This window comes from Tupaia chinensis, unplaced genomic scaffold (genome assembly GCF_000334495.1).
Source record: "Tupaia chinensis unplaced genomic scaffold, TupChi_1.0 Scaffold000368_1, whole genome shotgun sequence".
In the NCBI taxonomy this organism is placed as follows: Eukaryota; Metazoa; Chordata; class Mammalia; order Scandentia; family Tupaiidae; genus Tupaia; species Tupaia belangeri.
Genome location: NW_006159865.1, coordinates 1,169,455 through 1,192,406, shown reverse-complemented (window position 1 = coordinate 1,192,406; position 22,952 = coordinate 1,169,455). Strand labels below are relative to the sequence as shown.

The window sequence follows — 22,952 nt, the reverse complement described above, 5'->3', positions numbered from 1 at the left end:
GCCATACCAAAAGGCTGTTTTTAATCTTCAGAAACCTTTTGAGTACCAAACTAAGACATTTATAGAAAATGTCAAAAACACTACAATCCAGGGGGAGTGAGCGCAAGTGCTCAGTGACTATACATGCAGTGAGAAGTACATAAAAGTGATGATAAAAAACCTCAGTTTCAGCTGAGCTGTGAAACATGATGGTAGATGTTCCATAGAATCTTCCTTCGTGTTCCCGTCTTACAGCCTACACACTCTTCCTGGATGGTGTCGTCCCTTTTCACGTCTTCGAACACTTCCTCTATCCTGGCATCCTGGTCTCAGCCCGGCATTGCTCTGAACCTCCAGGAGTTTCAGCTACGCAAGGTTCCACCAGTACTCTCCACACTGCGTCTAATCTCAAAGTCATACCCCTCTCCCTCAGTCTGTTCTTCCTCTTAGAGGAAGTGATCCCTAATCTTGACACGATCTCTTCCATTTTCTCAACCAGAAGACTGGCAAGCATCCAAGAGACCTCCTTCCAACCCCAGCCACTGCTCAGTAAGAGCCCTCGTCAATGTCTCCACTTCCCAAAACTCTGCTGGGGTTAGTTCTCTGGAAAGCCATGTACCTAGCTAACTCCTCTTCCCCCACCTTTGCTCTCCTTGATCATACTGAAGCTTCTCCAATATATATTCTCATTCCTCTACTGTTCTGTAATTCCTTTCTCCAGAGTCAATTTCCCATGCCAGCACTCCCTCTCAAGCTTTTATTGCTCAAAAATTAAGAACACATGTTCTTCGATAAACGGTATTCTTCACTTCCTCAAACTGTCTACACCAAACATTCCCTTCTTGTTCTAAATGGACCTTATTGGGTGGATATATTCCTTATGTCACCCGCCTCATGCACTGCTAAGAGAGTAATATTTTTTAAAAATATATAAATCTCAAGACCAGCAGATGAGTTTGATGGTTATGTTACTGGACTTCCACGTAGTCAACCATGGTTTGAGTCCCAGACCTGGTGACTTAAACTCACACCAGGTGTGTGTACGTACATGCCCAAGATCTCAAGAAGAGAATGAAGGAGAAGAGATTATGGCATAGCCATCCCCGAGGGGGAGGGGTGATTTCTCGTTTTCTCTCTCTCTGTCTCTCTGGTGAGCACATGTGCCCTATAACAAAAATCTCTCTTTAAAATAAATAAATAAATAAGTATATTTTATGCATATATATATATATATATGAATATGCTTAAATTAAATTATTTCTGTGAATCCCCATAATATTCACAATAAAATCCACAAACTTATTTAGCATAGTGACAAAGGTATCTTATTGCCTCATCTATAACAAAGGGGGAAAAAATACTATTGTGTGCAGATCAAGAGTTAATACACGAGCAGCTGGCAGGTGGTGAGGTGGTTAAGGTGCTGGACTCCCACATGGCTGACCAAGGGTTCGAGTCCCAGACCTGGCAGCTTATTTTCTCACTTTCCCTTTCTTTCTCTCTGGTCAAATTAAAAATAATAATAACAAATAAGATAAAATAAATAATTTTTAAAAAGAGTTCATACACAAAAGTACTTAGAGTCCATCCTTGCATATAGAATAAACTGCTCAAAATCAGCTACACTTTTAATTTATTACTAATTTCTGCTCTAGTTTTCTGGCACTTTTCCTCTTTTGCTCTAGAGGGGCCAACCACGCACCTTCCTCTAACACACCCAATTCTGTGCCGCCATGTTGGAGCATGTTCTGTCTGCACTTGCTCTGTCCCTTGATCTATGCAGCTCCTCTTTCCTCCAGGAAACCTGCCATGACCCTCCTTCTAATCAGAAGCCTCCAGTCTGTGCTCCAGGAGTACCCCAAGCATCCACCCACGGCCACACTTGCTGCACTGTAGTGGATCTGTCTACACCACACACTCACACCTTGTCTTTGGTTTTCCAACACTGAATGTACAGTCTGGCACCTTGTTTGTTGGGTAAATAAATTCAGATAACAAGTCTATAAGTATATACATTCTTATCTATATTTTTTAAACAATTATTTTTATTCATCATCATTATTTATTATTATTATTATTATTTTAATTTGACCAGAGAGATAAATATTCCTTAATAATAATATCCCATTCCAGAACCTGCAGGTGGCAAGGTGGATAAGGTGCTGGGCTCTCACAACGCCAACTATAGTTCAAGTCCTGGACCTGATAGCTTGCTTTCTCACTTTCCCTTTCTCCCTCTCTGTCTCTCTTTGGTCAAAATGAATTACAATAATAATAGATAAAATTAAATAAGTAAATAATTACTTTAAAAATATCTAATTCCTTAATAAATATTTACTAGTGATACATAATAATGAGTAACATACTATGTGATCCTGAACAGTTTCCTGAATAATCCTTTTCTTTTTTTCTCTCCTTCTTTCTACCTTTTTGTATTTGCCACAGAGTACATACGTTCACCAGAAAGAGAGGGAAAGTAAGAATGTATCTCAGAATGCACAGCCATTCTGCAAACCCTTCTCCTCCATTGCTTTCTCCTTCTCAAACTAGGACTAGGTCTAGGACTCAAACTACCCAGTTGGCCATGTGGGATCCACGTACCAGGACTAGCCCAATAATTCTTTTCTTTTTTTGGGGGGGGAGGTTTTTGCTATAGGGCACATGCGCTTGCTGGAAAGACAGAGAGAGAAAGAGAGACAGAGAGAAAGCGAGAAATCACCCCCCCAGGGGGGATGGCCACACCGCAATCCGTTCTCCGCCATTCTCCTCTTGGAATCCTGGGCACACACACACACATGCGCCTGGCATGAGTTTAAGCCACCGGGTCCGGGACTCGAATCGCAGTCAACTACATGGGAATCCAGCAAATAGCCATTACGCTAACTGCTGGTCCCCTATATTTAACACTCTTAAAGAGTTAAGCATCAGACGTGGTGGCTTGCTTTCTTACTTTCTCTCTCTCTCTCTCTCTCTCTCTCTCTCTCTCTCTCCCTGGAGAGCGTGCATGCCCTATAGCAAATTTTTAAAATAGTAATAATAATAAATAAAATAAAATATGTATATATGCATAAAACACAGTCTTTTTCCTATTAGCAATCTTACCTTTTGGAAAGCAAGTCATATTCATGTAAAATCATCAACAGGTTTTCTACAAGGTTGAGTTCACTTATCTTCTCCCTACATTCTGGACTACAGATTGAAAAACATTAGTAACTACTAAAAGCATATTTTACTACATGAATTTATCTAGTATCTTAGCTCTCATATTATCTCAGGAGTAAAGATCAAACAAAAAGAAGAAGAAGAAAGAGAAGGAGGAAAGAAGGGAGGAAAAGAAATCATGCTATTCCCCCAATGATCCACTAAACAGCATGAAAAATATACTTAATGCTTTTTTATTTAAAATAATTATGACATCTATAGGGAGACAGGTTTTCTTAAAAATAATTTTTTTTTCTAGCAGGTGTGTGCATTCGCCAGAGAGACAGAAATGGAAGGAGAGAGAAAGCACCCCCACAATGGGGAATGGTCATGCCACAATCCCTTCTCCCCTATTTCTCTCTTCTGTCATGATTTCACACACACACGCACACACAGTGTATGTTTTCTAAGCCATCAAGGCTGGGACTCACACTTGCACTGCTGACTATGTGGGATCTGGCTCCCTTAACCCCAGGCCACAGAGCCTGCCCTAGGAATATTTTAAACATCAAAAATATTTGAAAATATTTTATATGTTAAAATGAATAGCTAGGTAAGAAAAAAATTTAAGTAGATAGAAGAAATTTAAGGAGATTCAGCCGTTAAAAAGATACTATGGTAATTTTGAAAGCAGAAGTAGCTGAACATTGGATAAAAGACTAGGTAATTGTGGGACCACCAGGTGGCATGGTGATTAAGGCTCTGGACACTTCCATGTGGCCAACCACAGTTTGAGTCCCCAACCTGGAGGTTTGCTTTCTCATTTTCCCTCTCTCTTTTTCTCTCTTTTTGTATCTCTCTCTGGTCAAATAGAAATAAGATGAATAAATAAAATTAAATAAATAATTCTCTTAAAAAATTTGAAAAGACTAGGTAAATGTTTCCAGTCAGTGAAAAGAAAAAAGATGAACTATGATCCATCTTTCTGACTTAAATTTTTTTTTTTTTGGAGAGGTTTTTGCTATAGGGTGCAAGCTCTCCCAGACAGACAGAGAGAGACATAGAGAGAGAAAGCAAGAAATCACCCCCCAGGGGGGATGGTCACACCACAATCCCTTCTTCTCCATTCTCCTCTCGGGATCTTGGGCACGCACACACACGCGCCCAGCGTGAGTTTTAAGCCACCGGGTCTGGGACGCGAACTGCGGTCGACTACGTGGGAGTCCAGCGACATAGCCATTACGCTAACTGCTGGTTCCCTCCGACTTAAATTTTATAATAATGCTTCCCATCCAGGGTTTTCTTCAGCATATAATGTTATTTCACACTTAGGGGGACAAATGTTTACTGAGTGGGTGACAAGGTAACTAATTTATTTTGTATCCATTCCCCCCAGGTTGCTGCGGCAGCAGAACTGGAAAGAATATGAAATTGCACTTACCTTTCTGCTAAGCTAGTTAGAGCCAGAAGAGAACCCAAGAGAACATTCGTATCTCGGGCACTGAGTAGATTTACTAAGGTCTGAGAAACAAAGGAAAATAAAGCTTACTTGTAATGGGCATGATAAGCATCTTAAATAATATAATGTTTCCTTCTCAAGATCACAGAGGCTAACACTATTATTTTCTGTTCAGTATTTTAAAATGTGTGAGCATATACAATTAAGTACAAACTATGTACAATTATATAGCTTCTCTCGTTTTTTCTTAATGTTACTTATTAAAATTTGTCCATGAATTAAATATGCCTTCATAAACATTATTCTTTGTCAATACAATCTATTTGTTTTATCGTTGCTTCACTTACAGAATAATGAATATGTTATACTTTATCAAGTCTCATACACGTTCTTTTACTTTTTATTTTTTGTAGTCAATATAGAGTCTAGCCCTTAAAAGAAGTTTTATTGGGACCAGCGGATGGCATAATGGTTATGTCGCAGGACTCCCACATAGTTGACCATGGTTCAAGTCCTGGACCTGATGACTTAAAATTCATGCTGGGCACATGTGTGTGCATGCCCAAAATCCCAAGAGGAGAATGGAGGAAAAGGGACTGTGGCATGGCCCTCCTCCCTTGGGGGGGGGGGGCGATTTTTTATTTTATTTTCTGGCAAGCACATGCACCCTAAACCAGAAATCTCTCCAAAAAAAAAAAAGTTGTACTAAACATTGAAAATAGCCAGTTATTTATAGGGGCAAGTGCCCATGCCTCTTTGCTTTGAAATGCTGAAATGGCTCCCTATAGCCATTTCTTGCCCAGGATAAGATGGGAAAGGGACTAGCTACAGGACCAACTGGTCTCACATATCCGTCTATTACCGTATGCCCAGACATCACTTCCGACCCCTGCCCAAGGAGCAAGGGAAGGCCCTATGACAGGAATTAGACCACCAGTAGCGCTAGGCACTTTCCAAATTATGGAACTATTTTCAACAAAATGTCGAAGCTTTCGTTTTTCCCCAAAACTAAGCAAGAAACGTCAATACTATCAAGCATTCCATTTGCCTGTCAAATTTCTAATCTGTGTGGAAAAGACAAGACCGATGTAGCCAAACACAAACCTAAGTAGCAGAGAAGTCGTCTGCACCTGGCCAGCCGCCTCCCCTGAATTCTCATTAATATAAGTTTGTCATCGTCTCTGTAAATATTCAGAACCCAGAGCCCCTCAGAAAAGTACACAGCCCGTCACACCCTAGGTCAGAGCTGCAGCCTGTACAGAGCAACTGCTGAAATATTTTCTCTTTGTTTGTTTTTGTTACGGGTTTTCCTTTATTATGAGGTTTTTTTTTTTCTTTTTCTTTAATGAAGTTATCTATATCTTTGTTTTTCTAAACTCATCCTCTTTTTCTTCTCTCACCTTTTCCTTTTTTTTTTCTGACATCTATTATACTGGTTCCCAAACCTGAAACCTTGACGTGTCACTTTCACAATTCTGGTCACATCCACCTGACATCTTAATGCTAACACAAAGATTCCTCACACCCTAAGCAATAATGCCAGTGAAACAGATGGCCATTGAAATAAAAAACACTGACCTGTGCCTCACCCAGAATCATCCCCTACACCAGGAGCAGCCTGTATTAACACATTTTAAACAACATTGTTCCAGTATACGCTGGAGAGTGGCTTCCTGGGGTATGAGAATTCATCAAGTAACCAAAACTCGGTTCTAAACAGTTTTGCTATAAATATAAATTTGACCTATTTTAATTTTTAAATTAATTTAATTTTTTAAACTTGTACTCATCCATCTTAAAATACATCTATGACTCATATGCTTGTAATTCTGCATCATCTTATTATGAGGTTGAACTATATGAAATTGCTTATATTCAGCCACTTTGGGCCTACGGACAATGGCAATTTCATACAGTTCAAACAAACATAACCCCGTATAACATATGGAATTTACTTATATGTATACACACATTTTATTTGCCTACTTAGATGTATTTATTTACTTAAAAACAAACAAACAAAACAACCTAGGGTCAGCTTATATAAAGCCAAAGTTTTTTTGTTTTTTTTGGCGTGATTTAAAGCCACCGGGTCCGGGACTCGAACCGCAGTCGACTACGTGGGAGTCCAGCGACATAGCCATTACGCTAACTGCTGGTCTCAAAGCCAAAGTTTTTCAAGCAACATTTAAACTAAACAATAAATTTATTTGGTATTAAGTGGCATAGGAAAAAAGAAAAAAAAATACAGAATTTCAGAAGACCCTTATTTACTGTGTTGGTATTTACTCTTTGGATTAGTAGAGAATATAAAGGACTGACAGATTCACCACTGCCGACCAGGGGAGCAGGTCTGTGAATTACAATGACACCCGGTTTGATCACAGTCTGAACTCGGCACGTGAACGGAGGCATTTTTCCAGGGACCACTCACCTTGTGGGCTCCACTTGTGGTGACCCATTCTCTTTGGTCTTTGACAGCAGCGAGTTTTTGGAAAATATCTATAAAGGAAGGAAAGAACTCAGAGAAGGATCCAGAGCTTAAAGGGGCCGTCCTCAGAGCTCATGTCTGCATATTGATGAGCAGGCAGAGAAGGGGCAACGGGGACCACAGACAACATCAAAGGGGCACATGGAAGGAGGAGAGGCAGGGCTGTTTCCTTACTCCAGGGACTACTCCTCAAGCTCTAATGTTAATTTTATAATGTTACTATCATGAGGAATACAGAAATACCAAAAAGGGCAAATCTCTTCTTCCACTAAAGTTCTTTGACAAGATGAAAGTAAAGCCTATCAGGTTCTCCATGAAAATCTTAACTTATAAAAAGAAGAGGGAAACATAGCAGGTGCATGTGAATGCACGCCCAAAATTCTAAAAGAAGAACGTGGAAGGGACTTTGGTGCGGCTGTCCACCATAGGGGAGTGTGCTCTCACGCTCTCTCTCTCTCTCTCTCTCATCCTGGTGAGTGCAAATTTTTAAAAACAAAAGAAAAAGAGGAAGAAGGAAGACCAATGAATGCGATGGCCCCATCGTGCAGCTGAGGGAAACAGCTGTTTTCAAAGGATCTTCCTGGAGCCTAGGGCTCGCTGCAGACTCTTCCCTCCGCATATCTGGAACTCGGGGTGCTGACTTGCAGACAAATAATGGGGACCAGTCTATCCACCCAAAGAAAACGGCTGGCATCCCACAACAACAGGAGGTCTGAAGAGGACCAAGGGTGGAACTGGGGAAGTCTCCCAAAAGAAAGGACTGAGTGACTGGAGACCACCTCACACGCACAGACCAGTGCTCCCACGTTACCATCTTCAGGTGAGGTTTGTTGTCGTTGTTTCCTTTTCTAGGATCTGAGTGTTCTAGAGTCCACGAGAGAGGTATTATCATAGCCCAAGTTAACAGATAAAAACTGAATGTCTCTGGTAATTTTTTAAATTGCTTTCCAGAAGGCACATGTGCTCACCAGGAAGGAACAGAAAAGACAGAAAGAGGAGGAGAAAGGGCCCTCGGGTGGGTTGTGGCTACTCCAGCGCCCATTTTTCTCACTTTCTCCATCCCCTCAGGATTGAGACCCTGCACGCACACAGGCCTGGCATGGTTTTCAACCAACCAGGGCCAGGATTCCATCTCTGTCCGACCAAGTGGGATCCAGCTACCCTAACCACCGGGCATGGGGCCAGTCTATGTCTGACATTTGAATAAGAATCAAAGAGGCAAAAATATTTGGACTATAAATTGCTTTTATGGACACTTCTCTCATTAAATTAAGCATGATTTTCAAGATAAGACTTGTGATCTAATGCCGGGTGCGTGTGTGTGCATGCCCAAGATCCTGAGAGGAGAATGGAGGAGAAAGGATTGCTGCATGGCCATCCCCCCTGGGGGGTGATTTCTCGCTTTCTGTCTCTCTGTCTCTCTCTGTCTGCCTGGCAAGCGCACGCGCCCTATAGCAAAAACCTCTCAAAAAAAAAAAAAAATACGTGTGATCTAAAAGTCTTCTTTCCAGGTGTATCCTGCCACTAAACAGAACAGGTGGCACAGACTCTCAACACGCTACCTGTGTGAGGGAACACTCATAAGTATTCAAGTCTCCTTTCCTCCTGCTGGAAACACCATACTGCTTATTCTAGCGCATCCATAGAGCCGGCTGTGTTCCTGATGACAGCACTTACACGTCATGTTGACCAGCTTGTCCACACCGTGCTGCTCGTCCCCGTAGCCCAGGTACTCATTGGCCACAATCTCCATGTACTGCAAGAACGACCACAGCAGATGTCAGTCAGGAGAGGGCACCAAAAGCACACGGGCAGGGACTAAGACTGTGCAGTTCTCAAAATGGGCTGTAGGTGGCACACCAGATCCACCAAACAATAGTGCTCCTTCTGGGCCAGTTTCGTTCCATTGCAAAAGGTGGTTGGGTTTCGGTTTTAAATTTATTTATTTTACATTCATTCACACTGTACGTCACCACAGTATACAAAATGCGATTTCCCATCCAGAATACACTGCATATTGGCTTCTGGAGTCTTTGCCTCCTCTTGCCTACACTAAAGTTGAGGAAGGGACTGTCTAAAGATTGTATAAACTCTCAAAAGCATCACACTTTTATAACTGAATAAATTTGCAGTGTAATATACAACATCCATTCAAATACAAGATACATAGTACATAGAATGTTGATTTGTCAAGGTACTTTTCTAGAAGAATTATTATAACACAGCATATATTTTATTGACTTTTTTTTTTTTTTTTGGAGAGGTTTTTCCCTATAGGGCGCGTGCGCTCGCCAGACAGACAGAGAGAGACATAGAGACAGAAAGTGAGAAATCACCCCCCAGGGAGGATGGTCACGCCGCAATCCCTTCTCCATTCTCCTCTCGGGATCTTGGGCACACACGCACACGCGCCCAGCGTGAGTTTTAAGCCACCAGCTCCAGGACGCGAACCGCGGTCGACTACGTGGGAATCCAGCAACATAGCCATTACGCTAACTGCTGGTTCCCTTGACTTTACTTTTTATAATATCTGAAAATATATCCAACCAGCATACATGCAGATAGCAATAATCATAAGAAAATGGGTATGAGATAATTTAGTAATTTCCCACTGTGGATAATTAATTATAATAAGAAACTGGCTCAGAGAAACACATATTTTTGAGATTATAATGGAAGTTAAAGTGGATGAGAAGATTCTTTACAATATAATCTCATGATTGATTATTTCATAAATGAAGTAAACGTTTAGCCAATTTTTTTTTTTTTTTTTTAGGTTTTTGCTATAGGGTGTGTGCACTTGTCAAGAAGAGACAGAGAAAGGGAAAGTAAGAAGTCACCCCCCAGCGGGGATGGCCACACCACAATCCCTTTTCCTCCATTCTCCTCTTGGGGTTTTGGGCATGCACACACACACACACACCCAGCATGATTTCCAAGCCTCAGGTCTGGCTTTCAAACCTTGGTTGGCCATGTGGGAATCCAACACCTTAACCACCATGCCACCGGCTGGCCCCATTTGAGCCAATTATTTTTTTTAAATCCTTAAAAACAAAAATTAAACATGCACCAATTTCCTAAGAATAAGAAAAGAATATCATAAAATAAATTTAACATTCAATTGCCATTATATTTAACCTTCCATTCATAACTGTGAATGGATTTGCAGGACTGCTAGTTTATTAGAAAAATCATTCTTTCTATACACATTATAAGTTTTATGAGACTAAGCTATTCTAATTCAATGATATGCCCAGAAATTTTATTTTATAGTCTTAATAAACTCAAAACTCTGAGATACTCATCTCATAGATTCACCTGCTCACCCTCCCTCAGTAGTTACCAAAGCAAAAAAAGTCGATGAAGTCAAACTTATTTCCCACTTTGTCATTTATTTATTAGTATTCTAGTGAGCACAGTAATTCCTTTTCGTGTGTGAAGACGTTTGAAACATCTCCATACTCGATGTTCCCTTCTGCGCCATCATCTGTACAATGCAGAGGACTTGAGCTCGCCAACCAACACTCACTCTTGTCATTACTGAGTAAAGGCATGTGACCTTTATAGCGCTGTCTCGTTTCAGCAGGCTGGGGAAAGTGAACCCTATTAGCCAGAACAAAATGTTATGTTATGGGTCCCTCCCTGCTCTGTGAGTCTCATGCCTCACGCTCACACTTACCAGCCCCACCTGCTCCTGCAGGCAGCGCGACAGAGGAAAGTCATCCTCTGTCACATGCCTGTCTAATCCTTGCCCAGGGCATGCCACAAGATGAAAAGGAATCTTACCTGAGCTAGGTTTTCAATCCCACCCAAGCCATGGAGGATTTCCTAATAAAAGAAAAACAACAGGACACATATAACAGAGGAAGGTACAGGGAAGTGCATTTTACACGCAACTTCTTTACTAAGGCATAAGATTTTTAATTATTTCTTGAAGATACACATTCTAGTGTAATTACAGAAAATGGAGTGGCTTTCATATTACATTTAAGATGAACTGTTAATAAATATGAAAGCTGGGTTGAGATAAGAGAACGAGTATGTGCCCAGAACAGCAGCCTTCTTCCTTACTCTGTTGACTTCCTCTTTTTTTTTTTTTTTTTTTTTTAGAAAGAGAGAGATGTTTGCTATAGGGTGCACATGCTCACCAGAGAGACAGAGAGATAAAAGCGAGAAACCACTCCCCAACGGGAGGATGGCCATGCTACAATCTCTTCTCCTCCATTCTCCTCTTGGAATTTTGGGCACATCCGCACACACGCCCGGCATGAAGTTTAAGCCACTGGGTCTGGGACTAGAACTGTGGTAGACTACGTGGGAGTCCAATGACATAGCCATTACACCATGTGCTGGCTCCTTGACTTTCTCTTATATCATCACAAAATGTTGAGAAGAACTGTTAGATATCATTTCATTCTACTTGCTCATGTTAAAGAGGAGGAAATTAAGTCCCAGAAAGAAAACCATTTTGCCTAACTGAATTCCCAGGACTTTCTTCTAGGTCTTTTTACCTAGGGTCAGCAGCATCAGTATACCTGGGAGTGGATTAGAAATGCAGAATCTTGGGGCCAGCAGGTGGCATGGTGGTTAAGGCACTAGACTCACACTTGGTCATCTGCGGTTCAAGTCCCAGACCTGGTGGCTTGCTTTCTCACTTTTTCTGTCTCTCTCTGGTCAAATTAAGAAATAATAACGATAAATAAAAGTTAGATAAATAATTATTTGAAGAAAGAAATGCAGAATCTCCCACTCACCCCAGACTGCTTAGTCACACTCTTGAGTTTCAGCAAGATCCCTAGGTCATTTATAGGTTCATTGAAGTTTAAAAAGCATTGCTCCACTAGACAACAAGTCTTCTCCTTGAAATGATTGGGCTAATGGTCTTATTAAACCCATATACTCAACAAATATGACATGGTTTTGAATGTGAGCCCACAGAATTTGTGAGTTAAAATTTGGTGTGACATTGGAATGGTGTAGAGAGGGTGGAGACAATCTGATTATGGGATTAAGAGTTGGGCCTCTGGGACGTGATTAGGATTAAGGTCATCAGGGCAGGGCACTCATACTTGAGTCTTGGTGGGCTTGGATGGAGAGGGAGCAAGACAGAGCTGCATGGACACAGAATCTATGTCACCATGTGACACCCTCTACCACGTTACCCATCAGCAAGAAGGCTCTCATCAGATGCAGACTCCACTAGGAGCTGAATAACCATTATTCTTATAAGACACACAGTTGTAGGTATTCAATTATTAAGTATCAGAACAGACCTAAACAAAATGTATAGGTAATCTTTGCACAATGTCCCCTGATACCGGACTTTAAATCCAATACCCAGTAAGCAGAAATTTTCTTATACTTCTGAAACTGCCCTAAAAGTGCTAATTAGAGAATAGGGACAATGGGAGGTTGGAGTGAAAGAGACTGACTTGGTTGGAACTGCAGTTCCAAGGAAGTGCTCTTGGGTTACCTCCATTGGCATTTATCTGTAGGCAAATGTGTTTTCAGTGCCCTGACTTGCTTCATTGAAGCTGTATTGACATCTCTCTGCTTACTTAACATGAACACAAGGAAGTTATTGGAAATATAAACATTCGCCGCCATTTCAATTCTGGGAAACACACAGCAATGAGTACATGAGTGTCAGAGAGAACAATCTAGTTGAGCTATGAAGCCAACCGAGTAGGCAGGCTGGGAAAAAGCCAAAGGTTCTCAAAGCTTCCTGAGCCACAGTTTCTTTATTCTATGTGAAGTGAATTTGGAAACACTAACCTTACCCATGTTGAAACTTAAGTAGGAAAAAAAAATTCTAACTCAAAAATAGTTCTATGACTACTAGTTTGAAGCATCATCCATCGAATTACAATTAAAGAATATGAGAATAATGTATACACTCTCCCTTGTTGTGGTGGGATGTTTTATGCATATAATGATAAAAAAATAACATTCAAAACCACTTATATTTATTCAACAGTTTTACTCATTCTTGTGATGTAAAAGTCGTGAGTTAGGTTTTAAAGAGGACACGAATTTACCAGAGGCCTACTTCACTGAGCTTTAGACAAACATAAAACAGGCCCACAATAAGAAGGATGTAAGAAAGACTGAGATAAAGGTCATGAGAAAGCTACCCAGGAAGAGCTGTGACGGCCCAGAGGAGGGACAGACACATCTATCCTGCTGAGGAGACTGAGGTGAAGGTCATAAGGGTGGGAGTCTCTGACCGGGGGATTACAACGATGGGCAGATTAGCTGAGTAGAAATCGGGGAGAAAGGGAAATAAAGGCAATTCCAAGCAAAGGGAACAATCAGCTCAAGCATGCGGAGGAGTTGTATAGAAAGCACATCAAGATGTTCCATAAATTGGAAAGCAGCAATTCCGGGACTCCATAAAGGACGTTATTGGGAAAAGTGTTAGAAAACGAGGATGGGATCAAATGGTGGGAGGACTTAAATGGGAATCTGACTTTGAACTTTTCTGTGAAGAATGCAAGACTTACTGACGACGTGTGTGCAAGGGACCAGCCAGAACCAGGATAAAGACTCCCTTCTAGTTTAGAAAGAGCCGAAGAGGACGAGAGTCAGCTAGGAGCCCACTGGGAAACAGTAGGAGTGGGACTAAGCATGGAAGGGCAAACACATACCAGCTGACACTGCCACTCAGCAGGCTGAGGCCACATGGGAGGCCCAGGTTAAATTCCTGCCCGCCCCCCCAAGGCCAGGTGCAGTGACACAGGCAAGAGGAGCACCACAAAGTGAGACTCTGTCTGAAAGTAAATAAATAATAGAAGGACAGGGACAGACTTTGAAGTGCTATTATCAAATAAACATGAAGACAGACTGGGAAGAAAGGGAGCGAAAGAGAAGATGTTGCTCTATTTGAGTACAGGCGAAGAGAGGATGAGGACAGGATTCACAGACACAGAAAAGGAGTGAAGGGTAGACCAGAGTGGAGGAGAAGACAGTGTTGGGCCTGCCAAGGTGTCGATGACATGTCCAGGTGAACAATGTGCAACAGGCTCCAGAGAAAGTCAGGGCAAGGCAGTGAAATGTAAGACTCATTCACATGAGGGAGACTCAAATTGGAAGCTTAGGAAGAGGAAGAAACCAAATGAGAAAACAATGTCTAAGTGACTGGTCATGGTCATCTTACTTCACTTATTTATTTATTTGTCTGTTTGTTTGTTTATCTATTTTTGAGGTTTTTGCCTTAGGGTGAGCGTACTTGCTGAACAGGCTCCAGAGAAAGTCAGGGCAAGGCAGTGAAATGTAAGACTCATTCACATGAGGGAGACTCAAATTGGAAGCTTAGGAAGAGGAAGAAACCAAATGAGAAAACAATGTCTAAGTGACTGGTCATGGTCATCTTACTTCACTTATTTATTTATTTGTCTGTTTGTTTGTTTATCTATCTATTTTTGAGGTTTTTGCCTTAGGGTGAGCGTACTTGCTGGAGAGAGAGTGAAACAAGCCACAGGATCCAGGACTCGAACCATAGTCGGAGTCCGGTGATATAACCGCTACGCCATCTGCTAGTCCCAGCCATGTTATTTTTAAATGTTGACAGAGATATTTATGTATTACGCATTCAATAATATTAACATATGGAACTATGTCAGTACCTCCCAAACCGTGTCCTGGAAAGAGTCATTTTATTTTGTGCAGTAAATGAAATACGAAAGGAAGGAAAGAAAGAAGGGAAAAAAAGCAGAAGAGAAAGAAAAGAAAAGAATAATAGGAAGGAAGGTGTAGCAGAGGGAAGGAAGAAAGTAGGGGGAAAAAAGAGTTTTAGAGTCAAGACACATTGGGAAGTAGAGCTTTTAACATGCTGCTGTGTACTAGGAGTCTCCTGGGGGGAGCTAGCAGGCCTCGGTCACCAAGCACACCTCTTTTCTCTGAATTCCCTTTACTCCTGTAGAACACAGTTTCAGAACTGTTGCTATAAAGTATAAGAAGAAGAGATTGTTTTTACTCTCAGAAAATGTTGTGACTGGGACCTGTAGTTGGCGTAATGGCTATGTCGCTGGACTCCCATGTAGTTGACCGCAGTTCGCGTCCCGGACCTGGTGGCTTAAACTCACGCCAGGCACATGTGTGTGTGTGCCCAAGAACCCGAGAGGAGAATGGAGAAGAAGGGATTGCGGTGTGGCCATCTCCCCAGGGGGTGATTTCTTGCTTTCTGTCTTTCTCTCTCTGTCTTTCTAGTGAGTGCACGTGCCCTGTAGGAAAACCTCTCCAAAAAAAGAAAAAGAAAATGTTCTGACTGGGGCCAGCAGGTGGCGTGATGGTTAAAGGCACCGAATTCCCGCGTGGCCGACCATGGTTCGGGTCCCAGACCTGGCAGCTTGCTTTCTCGCTTTCTGTTTCTCTTTGTCTGATAAAATCAAAAAATAATACTAACACATGGAATTTAATTAATCAATTAATTAAAAAAAAAAAGAAAGAACATGTTGTGGTTATATACTCCAGAATTTAACCTTCCTTATTTATAAAATGAGCACTTTTCCTCCATCCTCCTAACGAGAGTGGAGCAAGGTCACGGAGTGTTTATGGACCCATGGTTTTCTTTGTATTTTGTTTGGTTATACTGATGGGGCTGCACTGGCCCGAGAGTGTAAACTGGAGAAAACCATGACTACACAGTACATATACACACACCTGGCTTAACAGCTCTGGTTACTCATCTGAAAGGCAAATATGACTGTATGCTTAGGTTACAGCAATGCCTCCTGTGGGCCCTTTGAGACCTCAGCATCTTTGGCTGATCACAGGACAAAAGGGGCAGGAGACTGGGTTCTACACTTCTGAGCCTAATGACCTACAGAAAGTCCTCTCATCGGAAAGAACTTCAGTCTGTAAAAGGTGAACAATGCCTTTGCTCTGCATACGCTCTGAGTTTTTCATATTTTTTTTAGTAGATCCAATAATATAATACTACTAAAAAGTATGTTTTTAAAAAGGAGCACACTGTGCCGACATGGGTATTGTTAATATAGTACTTTTCTTTTTCTTCAGTTCTTTGCCATTGGGCACGTGTGCTTGCCGGTGAGAGACAGAGAAACAGAAAGTGACAATCACCCCCCAGGGGAGATGGGCACACGGCAATCTCTTCTATCCTATTCTCCTCTTGAGATTTTGGGCATGCACATACATGTGCCCGATGTGATTTTCAAGCTACCAGGGACAGGACTTGAACTGTGGTCAGCCGTGTGGAAGTCCAGCACCTTAACCGCTGCATGACCTGCAAAATGTCCTTTCCTTGTATGTGTGCTCATCCTAACTTTATTCAGCAACTAAAGCAATGACCGTGAAAGCATTGCAGTGAGCCTTTAATACTGGACCACTAACATGATCGTTCTGCCTTGCTTCTCAAAAACCATCATCCACGCTGCTTACTCCGTGGCCACAATGTTAATGCCCCTCTATGGAGTGGCCATCATTTAACTTTCCAGGTGTAACAGCAGCTACTGTTTTATTCGGTATATTAGATGGGGGGGGGGATGTGAGTAAAAGAGAAATATGAATGGGGGTTCTAAAGTTTCACACCTTGAAGTCTAGGGGAGAGGTGGTATCAGAGAATCACAAGTTGGTTCTGAAGGTTCAAGAATGAGGGGTAGGATTGAAGAGCTCTAGTCTAAAGTTACTGAGTGGAAAGAGCTACAGCAGTGGTTCCTGGGTGAGGTGATGGCACAGTGGAAAGGCAACATGGGGAAGGTCCTGGGTTCCGGCCCTGGGAGCTCTCTGAACACGTTGATTACACGCATGTCCATGATCTGGGCTAGCTGAGATTGAGGGTGATTGTGGCATAAAGACTCCATTAGGGGTATCCTGCCCCCTCACTCTCTCTCTCATGAAAGAAATCAACTTTAAAAGAAATAGTGATTCCCAAACTTTTTGGTCTCAGAATTCCTTTATACTCTGAAAAATTGCTGAGAACCCCAAAGAGCTTTCGCTTATATGGTATAATTACTCATATTTGCCGTATTTGATATTAAAGTCAAGAAATTTTAAAAATGAAAAAATGGGACCAGCAGATGGTATAATGGTTATGTCACTGGACTCCCATGTAGTTGACCATGGTTCGAGTCCCAGACCCTGCGGCTTAACACTCAGGCCGGGCACATGTGTGTGTGTGCCCAATATTCCCAGAGAAGAATGGAGAAGGAAGGATTGAGGCATGGCCATCCCTCCCCCCCAGGGAGGGGTGAGTTCTCACTTTCTGTCTCTTTGTCTCTCTGTCTCTCTGGTGAGTGCACATGCCCTATAGCAAAAAATCTCTTTAAAAAAAAGAAAGGAAGAAAGAAAGAAAAAGAAAAGCAAGAATGCACAAGGATGTGTTCCATCAGCCACCAGAGCCGTGATGTCCTCCCATCTCATGTAGCCTCTGAAAACATCACTGTATACTTGCAAGAGTGACAGTGGAGGGACCAGCAGTTAGCACAATGGCTATGTCGCTGGACTCCCATGTAGTTGACCGTGGTTCGAGTCCCAGACCCGGTAGCTTAAACTCATGCCGGGTGCATGTGCATGTGTGCTCAAGATCCCGAGAGGAGAATGGTGGAGAAGGGATTGGGACGTGGCCATCCCCCCTGGGGGGTGATTTCTCGCTTTCTGTCTCTCTGTCTTGCTCTGTCTTTCTGGTGAGCACACACGCCCTATAGTGAAAATCTCTCAAAAAAAAAAAAAAGAGTGACAGTGGAAAGCTAATCACATCACAGTGTCATTTTGAAGACAGTTTGATCTTGTGAAACCTCTTGAGGTATCTTAAGGAAACGGTCCAAAATATCTCTGGAAATGGGAGACTTAAAAAGGCAATTTGGAAGCTGAAGATATGGACCTGCCTGCAAAGAACAAAGAAATGGTAGTTGAAGCCTAGAGTATGGAACATTCAGAAGATGACACAGAAAAGAATATGGGGGGAGGTTAGCATTTCAGAAGATGGGCCAACTGGTGGTGGGGTGGTTACGACAGCTGGATCTCACGTGGTCAACTGCACTGTTTGAGTCCCAGACCCAGCAACATAAAAAACACAGTTTTAAGCAAATATTCAGTGTTCAGAATATCCCTTTTAAACACATCACTGGAAAAAAATGGAACTTAACAGTTTAGATTTTTGATTATATCATCAAAATACATTTTTTTGAAAGGAAATAAAGTTGCGTGATAATCCGCATCTTTCAAATAACAAAGAAGTAGTAGTAAGAGAACTCCCACTAGGGCGGGCCCAGTCCTCCCTCTGTAACAGCTGATGATGTAATCGGATGAGAGTGACAGGAGCAGGAGCGGGGCTGGGCGGGGGAAGGGGGGGATGCTTTGGAACAGCCACCATGGACCCTGCGAGACGGATTCAACAAGGGAGGACAGGAATGGGGAGCAATGGCAAAGGCTTGCCGAGATTCACCAGCCTAAGTCGTTGGAAACCCCAGCTTAGCTTTGTGACTTCGGCCAACCGTTCTTGGCAACTCAAGATGTTGAGTAACAGCCTGAGCACAGGCTCTTCTGTGAGGATCAGCGCTGGTTAGAAGAGGCCCAAAGAGAGCCCCTTCTGGGGAAAGACTAGCAATCAGGTGTGCTTTGGTCACAAAGATTTCATAAACAAAGTGGTCACCAAGTTCTTTGCTTTAGAGCTCTGTGAAATAAACCTGTTCCACTCCATCAAGACCTAGATTAGGAAAGGCAATACTGGGGGTCAGCAGGTGGCATCGTAGTTTAGTACACTCGGCCATGAGTGGCCATGAGTGGCCATGGCCGTCAGTAGTTCGAGTCCCAGACCTGGTAGCTTGCTTTCGCACTGTGTCTCCCTCTCTCTTTCTCTCTGTCTCTCTATGATGAGTGCATGTGCTCTACAGCAAATTAAAAATAAAATAATAATAATAATAAATACCATTAAATAAATAATGATTTCTTTTCCGTTTAAAGAAAAAAGAAAGGCGATACTTTATACGGGAGATCAGCAAAGTAAAACTCCATTGTCCTCAAATTTCTAAACAAACGGAATAGCTCTAAGGCAAATATTTTGCTAACTTCTACAAGCCAGAAACTGGATCTTCCTCTTTACTTCTTTTATTAATTTGACATATATAATGTTTTCGTCTACACTGAGACACACGAGAGAGTAAGAGGGGCTAGCAATAATTAAATGGGCGTGATGAGCACACAGTGGGACTGACTCAGGCGAAATGGAACACATGGTCCACCCTTATTATATGTGACTCACACAGACTTGCGAAAGGCAGCTCAGAAACACATGGAACACACAGTTGTCCGTGTGGATGCTACCTGTCCAGAAAATGGGGCACCCAGAACAGAAAGCCATTTGGACGCTGCCCTGCTATTCCGACCCAGTGAGCTCCTTAGCCTTGCACATGCTTGAAACTATGGCTACGAGGATCCCTCCTTCAGCTGGTAATCATTTAAAAGGCCAGGAAACAAGGAAAACATAGAACAAAAGTTTAATTCACTTAATCCCGTCCGTAAGACAGTAGAAATACAGCTTTAAAACAAAAAATTTTGTTTTGGTCCATTAAATCACTTCCATCAAATTGTTTTAAATAGCAGGTGAGATACTTCCCAGATTTGGACGCTATTGACTTGCGAGAAAGACAAAAGAATTGACATGGTCTACACCTCAAAGAAAAGCTTGTTACTTCTTATTTCATCAACATAACACATAAAATACTTTTATTTTTTCCAACCAACCTGGTAACATGGATCCCTCATCAGCAGCCGCAGACAGATTAACACTCTCAGAAAATGAATAGATGGTGCTCGATGAACCCATTCTCTGGAAAAAGAAAACAGAAAACAATATGTCCGTGATTAAACGCCCAGTGAGACAGTTACTTGAGCACGTGGTCCTTGAGCACTGGACCCATTGAAGGGGAAAACACATATAAACCTATGTTCATCCTATGAAGTAGAGTCCCCTAAAAGATATTTGGTTCAGGGAGCCCTTGATAACTCAGTAATATTTCATGGCACTCCCTAGACCAAAAGAAATGGGTGAGTTCTAATCATGTGTTAGATTTAGCTTAATAGAAATGCATGCCCTAATAACCTACTGTCCATTTCTTAAGAGAATTATTTTATTCAACTTGATTTTTTTAATTTAAATTTGACCAGAGAGAGACAGCGTGAGAAAGGGAGTAAGAGAGAGAGAGGGAAAGTGAGAAAGCAAGTCGCCAAGTCTGGGACTCAAACCACGGTTGGCCATGTGGGAGTCCAGAACCTTTAACCACCATGCCACCTGCCAGCTCCCTACTATCTATTTTTAAAAACACACACTTATACATTAAAGGAAAATATTTTCTTTCTAATTACATTTACTTTTTCTTTGAGAGAGAGAATTTTGCTATAGGGTGCATGCACTCACCAGAGAGACAGAAAGCCAGAAATCATCCCCCAGAGGGTAGAATACCTTCTTCTCCATTTTCTCGGGATTTGGGGCATGCACACACAAGCACCTGACATGAGTTTTAAGCCACCAAATCTGGGACTTGAACCACAGTTGATTACATGGGAGTCCATCAATGTAACCACTACCCCATCTGCAGGTCCCCACATTTACTTACTAATGGGATCTGCGCACCTGTGAATACTATACAACCTCTTAAGCCTAGGATTGGAAACCACCATTCTTATTTCCTCACCCTGATTTTCAAAGGATATTTACTTTTTAACCAAAACAACCAATGAAAACTCAGCTTCAGAAATATCAATATACACCAGCACCTTAAAGGTAGTATGAGCTAATGTAGAAATCATAAACTACCTTGAGTAGTTTGCGCCGTGTCTGATGGGCGTACCGGCACTGTGTTTGCCTTGGAGATATAAAATAACCCACCTTGCCCCCTGAGAGTCTCTGCAGTCCTGGGGTGATTTGGTGCTCCATTTGGAAACACAGAGATAATGTATTTTCTTAGAACGGTTTCCCCAGAAGCAGAGTCTTAGATGAAGATGACTGTGGGTAATTAATGATTAATGATAACATGCCCTAAGAAAAGACCAATAACGGGACCAGCAGTTGGCGTAATGGCTATGTCACTGGACTCCCATGTAGTCGACCGCAGTTTGAGTCCTGGACCCAGTGGCTTAAACTCACGCCGGGTGCGTGTGCGTGCATGCCCAAGATCCCGAGAGGAGAATGGAGGAGAAGGGATTGCAGTGTGGCCATCCCCCATGGGTGGTGATTTCTTACTTTCTATCTCTCTGTCTCTGTCTGGTGAGCGCACGCGCCCTATAGCAAAAACCTCTCCAAAAAAAGAAAAGAAAAGACCAGTAATAGTTGGCAGAAGAGAAGACCCAGGACGAGATTTTAGCCACACTCTTATCTCAGCCTAATCCCACCAGAGTGCTCTGAATGTAAGTAACCCCTCAGAGCTGTCCCACACTGAGTCAAGGGCTCACTGCTTGCATACTACTGGAATCATTGTTGGTTGAAAACTTTAGGAGGAACTGAAGGAATAAATCTCCAGGCCCTTCCCCTCTCTGTGCCTTCAGGCAAAGCAGATTTAAGAGCCCGAGTGTGGTGCAAGGGCTGATGGGCCGAAAAGCACCAAAACTAAAAGGGTGGCAAATCTAAAGGTCCTGGGCAACGCACCAGGGTTGCCCCAAAGCTCCGCACTGAGGTTCATCAGAACTCTTGGAAATGACAATAACGATCACTGGAGACATCATATTCGCACAGGAAAAGTCAAGGTAAATTTACTAAAAGTGCAGCAGGGCTAACTAACAAAACTGGGCCTGTTTGGAGAAAAAAATAATTGGATTTTTTTGTTGAAACACTGAACACACCCAATATACAACTACCAGTAGATTTCTGAAGACGTATTTAACTTGAAGCATTGTTTTGCTATCATCAAATGATCTAAGTATCAACTCAAGTGCATTCTGAGAGGTTTTTAAATTGTATTTCTCTAGCAAAGCACGGTTTAGTCATATCCATTTAAGGATTTTACAAATGAAGACCATTGCGATCTTGCTGTCTTGTTGAAGGAACCAAAACATGTCCACGCTCAGAGAAGGCTCCAGGGCCTTGAACTCAGTAGCTCCTCAATTGACCAATTCTCCATTTAAGCCTGTGTTTAAAAGGCGAGCACGTCTCCATCTGGGCGTAGGTACTTCTCGGGTAATGGAGTTCAACCTAAGGAAGCACGACAGAATCCTCCCATTTTCATGCCTCTATCCACTCTCTGGTCAGCTCCGAAGTAGGAAGCACTACAGAAGTGGCAGGGATAGTTGCTCTTTGATGCCACCAATTGTCCCTTCCTGGCATCCTGCACCACTGTGAGCCATTTCATGTCATTGCTCAGCTATCCTGTGCCCCATTAGAGCTGGTAATGATTATAATCAAACTGTTTACACTTTCAGGGCTGGCCCCACAGCCAAGTGCTTAAGGGAGCCAGATCCCACATTGCCAATCACGGTTCAAATCCTGGCCTTGGTAGCTTGAAAATGCTGCGTATGCATGCCTCCGTGTGTGCATGTATCTCAATTCCCAATGGGATGGAGAAATAGAAGAGAAGGGATTGCAGCATAACCACGCCCCATTGAAAGGGCTTTCTCTGTCTCTCTCTGTTTCTCCATCTCTCTGATGCAAGAACACACCCTCTCTGGCAATTTAAAATAAATAGATAAACATTCAAGCTTCCTAGTCAGCTCCCAATGTTGCCAGAGGCCACAAGGTGTCAAGGTATAAGGTGCTGTTCAGTTGGTGAGGACACTTGTGCCCAAAGACCTGGAACAAGAGCCCAGACTGATATCAGAGCCCACAGTGTCCTGAATCTCACGGGAAATGAGCATGTTTGAAACTGACTCCGTGAATCCCTCCTTAGCCTGGTCTTTCTAGTCTTGCACGTAACCAGACCAAAACCCTTGGTG

At 42.3% G+C, this 22,952-nt stretch overlaps 1 protein-coding gene across 5 annotated transcripts in view; it reads right to left on the bottom strand.

Moving 5' to 3' along the window:
• Positions 1-22,952, bottom strand: part of NEK10 (NIMA related kinase 10) — a 225,545-nt gene that overhangs the window by 152,761 nt on the left and 49,832 nt on the right. For all 5 annotated transcript variants that reach the window (XM_006153310.3, XM_006153312.3, XM_006153311.3 and 2 more), the window contains exons 6-11: positions 19,773-19,857; positions 10,857-10,898; positions 8,748-8,826; positions 7,014-7,081; positions 4,562-4,641; positions 3,082-3,168 (exon numbers count right to left, since the gene is read on the bottom strand). In XM_006153310.3, the coding sequence (XP_006153372.1) occupies positions 3,082-3,168; positions 4,562-4,641; positions 7,014-7,081; positions 8,748-8,826; positions 10,857-10,898; positions 19,773-19,857 (441 nt within the window). The remainder of the gene's footprint in view (positions 1-3,081; positions 3,169-4,561; positions 4,642-7,013; positions 7,082-8,747; positions 8,827-10,856; positions 10,899-19,772; positions 19,858-22,952) is intronic.